This window comes from Perca flavescens, chromosome 7 (genome assembly GCF_004354835.1).
Source record: "Perca flavescens isolate YP-PL-M2 chromosome 7, PFLA_1.0, whole genome shotgun sequence".
Lineage (NCBI taxonomy): Eukaryota > Metazoa > Chordata > Actinopteri > Perciformes > Percidae > Perca > Perca flavescens.
Genome location: NC_041337.1, coordinates 1969389 through 1975059, shown reverse-complemented (window position 1 = coordinate 1975059; position 5671 = coordinate 1969389). Strand labels below are relative to the sequence as shown.

General features: G+C 40.6%; 2 protein-coding genes across 2 annotated transcripts; both read right to left on the bottom strand.

Moving 5' to 3' along the window:
- Positions 1 to 540: 540 nt before the first annotated feature.
- On the bottom strand, positions 541 to 2337 carry LOC114559229 (uncharacterized). Its single transcript, XM_028583788.1, has 5 exons — positions 2276 to 2337; positions 2084 to 2194; positions 1267 to 1543; positions 905 to 1092; positions 541 to 633 (listed from the first exon to the last, which is right to left on the bottom strand). The coding sequence occupies exons 1-5, from the start codon at positions 2308 to 2310 to the stop codon at positions 615 to 617; spliced, it is 630 nt and encodes a 209-aa protein (XP_028439589.1). The 5' UTR covers positions 2311 to 2337; the 3' UTR covers positions 541 to 614.
- A 947-nt stretch (positions 2338 to 3284) lies between these two features.
- On the bottom strand, positions 3285 to 5449 carry LOC114558159 (uncharacterized). The gene is made up of 5 exons (XM_028581943.1): positions 5280 to 5449; positions 4603 to 4639; positions 4473 to 4520; positions 3911 to 4375; positions 3285 to 3530 (listed from the first exon to the last, which is right to left on the bottom strand). The coding sequence occupies exons 1-5, from the start codon at positions 5285 to 5287 to the stop codon at positions 3285 to 3287; spliced, it is 804 nt and encodes a 267-aa protein (XP_028437744.1). The 5' UTR covers positions 5288 to 5449.
- Between the last annotated feature and the right edge of the window lie 222 nt (positions 5450 to 5671).

Here is a 5671-nt window from a genome sequence, read left to right as displayed (position 1 = left end):
CAATAATTCCTGATTGACGCGTCAAGGTCAACCTGCTAACTTGTCCTGCCATCTTGTAGCGGTTCAGTTACTGCAATAGTACATACAGCATAAGAGCTCAGCCCTATTCTAAATAGAAAAATAATGCTTTTTAGCTTTATTTGTTGTCGACAGTGCAAATGCTGGATGGTTGGTAAATATTACTCTTCATACATTGTGTCCATAATAGGCTATGTGCAATATTATAGTAATAACAATAAAAGTAATAATGCACACAGTGGGTAAGATCACCAACTATCAGTTTATTGCCAGAATTTGTCACAAAAAAAACACTTGTGGGCTGGAGCCTCCTTGCACAGCTGATTGACATGCTAGTGCGGATAAAGAGATTCTCTCAATCCTCACAAAAGATCATACAGTTGATTCAACATGTCCTAGAAACAGTTTCAACACAAACTGAACATTCTGACAAGCTTTCATATTATGGCCACCATTACCCTATCACTATAGAGCAGGCATTGGAGGTCTCTTACATGGAGACGGTGCTTTATCCCTTTGTTGCTTGTGTAAGGAGTTGCTGTGTGGATATGGCCCTTAGGTCCTCTTGTAGTTGTTGGAACCCCACATCACCGTCATCACCAACTTTGCTGCATCCTTGGAGATGGATGGAAGATGAAGAGAGAGACGAAGGGTGACAACAATTTAGGTGATGTTAGCGGCCACATCTTCAATCAGTAATGCCAGCAAAACTGTCCTGTTAGGTAATGATAGCTCCTGTATGATTGATTTAATTTAAGTGTCATGCTTCAAAAAGCCCAGCTGATGTAGGCTTACAAGAAACTTTAAATCCAAAGAGGTCAAATTGTGTTCAATAATACAAAACAAACAAATGCTATGTTTTGTAAACTGCTTATCCAGCACTTACATAAGGAATGAGACCAATTGAAGAGCATGCATATAGATATCCCGCCCAAGAGAAGAGGACTCTGCAGTGGGGTTAATATCTTGTAAGGCAGCAAGAGCCTCAGCTGACAAGGGGCATGCAGTTTCTGGTACTATGACTCCATGTTCAGGATCAGCACCACAAGCTTCCTGGTCATGCAAGTGTTCGATCTGTAATAGAAAATGAATGAAAAGTCAAACAAAATACTATTATAACAATTTTCTTCTAATGTACTGTGAGATTGAATATTTATACTATGTTAGGTCGTAGTTATCTAGATCCTTTATGTACCTATAACCCACTTTAAAACTAATGTATTGCATGCTGCAATGTTTGGGACAAACCTCAGACAGATCTGGCTCTTGCACCGGTACTTGCATCCTCCCAATTCTCCAAAGCTGATTAGGGGACAGGTTTGCTTCGGTCCTCAAGGGGTGATAATTCCATGTCTCTAAAAAGTTTTGAAGGTCTGCTTGTAGACGTGGAATGAAAACGTACCCAAGACAGAAGAGGTGAACAGCATTTGAGAGGTCTACAAACCCCTCTTCCTCCAAGGTGTGAAGCATGTTGTAGTACTGAGATGTTACAGCGTTCCACACATCTCTCCATAGTCGTTCCACTCTGCAAATTTGTTACATGGTAAAGTGGTCAGTTGCATTGAGAAAAAAAAAATACTAGTATTTACAAAATTATATTAGCCTGGCCTGGCTACAAAAGTTAGAATCCAATTGACTGACGGTTGGTCTAGTGTAAGGGTAAGTGTCTTTTCCACTCTGAAGTTTAATAAACAGCGGCATCAATTGTAATGATTAGTCAATCGATGCCAAGGGCAGAAGTAATGCTTTTGTCAAAACGGTAGTCTGGACTAGTATCAGCTTTGGTGCCTGTGGCTTCTTGTCTATCCCGCTAGATATCAGTCTACTTCAGGCAATACCTCTCAAACGATATCTGTAGAGCAGTTCTTCATGCCTGAAAAAAACAGACAAGGCTCCTCCTAGGATGTATATGTAATACCCCCGTAGTTTGGGGGACTTGCAATCAGGTTACTATCAGGTATCAAGCATAATCAAGCTAATTGTTGGGATGGATGTAGCTAACTGTAGGTAGGATGCAATGTGAACCCTGGATTGAGAGGAAAGTAATAACATAGACCATCTTCACCTTTGGTTGTGCACACTTTTCCCAGCTATAAAGCTGCCACGACCTGTTCCTCGCACAGTGAACATGGATCTTGCTATCTCCACATTTTCTACGCCTTGGTCACCGCGTACTCTGAATGACAGAGAGCATTGTGAGATTAATTTGAAAGCAATACTATTTGAAACTGGAAGGAGGGAGAAGGTCCTTACTTACCTTGATGGCCATCCATGTTTCTGCACACTCACCATGAAAAACCTCAAACCAGTCTCTGCCTTATTATTCCCAGCCGCATTGAGGTACAAAACCTGAGGATAGGAATTAAAAATGTTAGATTCCAAGCAAAACTAAAAATGTAAACTAGTAGTTCAATTTAAAAATTGTAAAGCCAACTGTACCTTCCGGGAAAATCCATCGATGCCTCCGAACACCACTATGTTGTACCTTAAAATTATCAGATTGGATATTATCTCTGGAACAGGCAACCATTGATAAGAAATGTGCAATTTTCTTATATCCACTCTAACATACTATTTGAACATCACCCCATCCAACCCATCATTAACCTAACTACAATGGTTTCTCCATCCATAGACCAATGTGTGGCACAGCGCCAAAGAATCAACATCAAGGGCCACAAATTGATTCCGCTTTTTCTTTCCCCAACACTATTTTTTAAATATAAATATTATTCCATTCATTCCTCTTGGTGAGTAATTCTCAACATGAAACTTAAAAGACAGGTCTTCCTCCAACATAAAAAACAGGTATTTGTATGAGCAAACTAATTCTACTGGCCTGCCCTGTAATGTATGGAGTTGGGCTGATGAATGAAACCCGGCAGGTTTCTGGTAAAAATGTTTTTAGTTGTCTTCTCTTAAAGAACTTACTTTAAAGAATTAAGATTGAGCCGAATGATTTCAAATGCTTTTTGTAGCTTTAAAATTGTATCAGCAGGTGTCTGAAGAACAATAGATAAGCATACAGGTGTATATTTAACATGGCAGCTTCAGAAAGGGTGTGTTTGAATGCTGCTCGCTGCACACACTCTGACCCCGATGACCAAATCCACTGACCGCCACGACACTCAATTACCCCACCAGCACCAGAGGGGCACCGCAAATTGCTACCTGTTCTGTGGGGAACACTGACATAACCCTCATAACCCGAAATTTAACTTCACAATGCTTGAAATCATAATTGTGCAGTAAAAATGGAGACAACCTCATAAATAAAACACTACCTGATCAACTTGTGATTGGTGTCGACGTGGACAAGAGACAATGGAGCTGGGACAGAGTATGTCCGTCTGGCATGTCAACTGGATCATTCTTGAGATGATGCCTGCTCCATCAACACGCTGCAAGGATGACTTGACTCTACTCCATGTGACACGGTGTCCCATGGCCAGTAGAGCCCCTTTCACCAGCCTATATCCAGCATCAGGCATTCTGGCCTTTATGGATCTCACCTTAAAGATAGAGTTTAAAGATATTAAGTAAAATATGGCCACTCTGTGATTGGTTTATCCAATTCCATTCTCCATCCCAACCCCACAGAAGAACTGTTGATAACAAGAATGAATAACAAAATACTGCCAGACAGGAGATGCTCAGTAGATAAACACCATCACAGATTCTAGTGGGGCCAATCCATATTCTCATATGTCATATGACACACCCACTTTGGAAAATGTTGCCATTGTCTTATTATTCTGACCATGCCCATTTAGGAGACATGGTGGCAAAAGTTCTGGTTGCCGATTTAGCCATCTCTAAAGTAAAAATATATCTGGCCTAAATATATCTGGATTAATGAAAAAGATTGTTTTTTATTGCATCATGAATTTACTGTCATACTTGCCTTCATGTCAAGGACACAATCGGGAATGTCAGAGTAGCTGCGTCTGACTGAGAGACCATACTCTCTCATCCTCCTACACAGGGTGGATCTTGAAATGCCATGAGCATTAGCCAGAGTGGTCAATGGTAGGTTGGTGCTTAAAAGACTTTCAATAACATCCCTACCGATACTCAATCTAGGTTGCCCCACACTTCCATTCCACTCGACTACAGCTACATTGTCAACTAAAGGGGTGACAGGACTGTTGGAAAGCAGAGCCTTGATCACCTCATTGAGCTGCTCAAAGCCAACTATAACACATTGAGGAATATCCATATAAACTGCCCCTGCCCGTAAAAACTGCAGTTCCTGACAGGTGATGAAGTGAAGATATTCAAAATCAATGGGCTCCCGACTGATTACAGCAGCCAGTCTATCCCTGGCCCGTCTTAATAGCTGCAACCTAATTGATTCCTGTAAGAGGGAAAATAGAAGAAAAAAAAATCAACAAGGAGATGAAGTGCAGATAGGCTACAGATAATTCAACATTTGGGTAAAGAGGGCCTCATACCTGAACTCTAGGAAGGTGTTGCACATTCTCGGTTTCATGGCCATAAGACTGAAAGGGATTCTGCATGTAAGGACACCTCAAAAACATATTGTGTGGCAACAGCACTGAAATAAACTTTGCAATTACTTACCGGAGGTTGTGTGCGGTCACTGCAGTGATTTTCCATGCTGGAAATAAAAAGAAACAAGAATGCACATTACAATGACAGTAACTTTTTATTTTACACAAACATGTACATTTCCTGTATTTATGGGTACCATTTAGTCCCAGAGCTGCCATTTTGAGGACCCACAGGTGTTTCTAATGAATTGATTGCATTGTCTTTGAAGTCTATGAAGTAGACAGTATCATATTGCCCTTAAAACAAAATAGTTTATTCTGAATCCATGGAGTAAAACTGAGGTTGTATATGATGAACAAGCAGTTACTCTTCAGGTGCTTTGAGGCTAGCAAGTGCAAAGGTAGAAACGAGCTAGCTCACTACTCATTAAATAAGGAGTGAAACTATGTAAATCAACATATTCAATTGGCATTTGATTTAAAAAATAGTAAAGACCAGGTGAATTTGCAAGTTTACCTAGCATGATGGCTAATTAGCGATTAGCTGTACTAGCGATTAGCATGCTAATAAAATAATACACATTCATGAATATGAGTGCTATTCTTTGTCCATGTCAATCTGACAAACACATCAGTAATGGCAAACTAGCTTATATTTAGGATAGCCTATTTAACGTGATTTAATCTTCAGTGATGCTGAACTTGCCCAGCCAGCTACCCATTGAGTTGTGTGTGTCATCATCTTACCCAAACATTGGAGTCTCCACGCTCAACTAAGGCAAGCGCATCTATGGCCGTTCTTCTACTCTTCTTCAGTTGCTTGTTTAACAGCGGATGCGGACTAACTTAGCGCACTACCGCCACCCTCCAGATAAATTGTGCATGATCATCACTAATCCATGGCCGTTGAATCGACAATGGTGTAATGATTTAGTTCGACTTCCAAGACAAGACGGTGCTCATCCGACTGGCCAATAGGAACATGGCCCCGCCCATGACATTATTTTCACAGCGAGAGCAAAATCCTGACACGAGAGCAAGACATTGCATCGAGAGCAAAGACTTAGGTCTTGAGAACGAGAAGAAAAACGTTTTGAGAGAAACACATTTTTTTTAAGAGAAACATTTTTGACACTGAT

Bases quoted from the DNA above. Each gene is read 5' to 3' on its own strand.
- LOC114558159 (XM_028581943.1), bottom strand. The intron at 4,521-4,602 runs GTAAGTAATTGC...AATCCCTTTCAG, and splicing joins GTGACCGCACACAACCTCCG to TCTTATGGCCATGAAACCGA. The intron at 4,376-4,472 runs GTATGAGGCCCT...TCCCTCTTACAG, and splicing joins AACACCTTCCTAGAGTTCAG to GAATCAATTAGGTTGCAGCT.
- LOC114559229 (XM_028583788.1), bottom strand. From the start codon at position 2,310: ATGGTGAGTGTGCAGAAACATGGATGGCCATCAAG. The intron at 2,195-2,275 runs GTAAGTAAGGAC...TCTGTCATTCAG, and splicing joins AAACATGGATGGCCATCAAG to AGTACGCGGTGACCAAGGCG. The intron at 1,544-2,083 runs GTGAAGATGGTC...ACAAATTTGCAG, and splicing joins AAAAGTGTGCACAACCAAAG to AGTGGAACGACTATGGAGAG.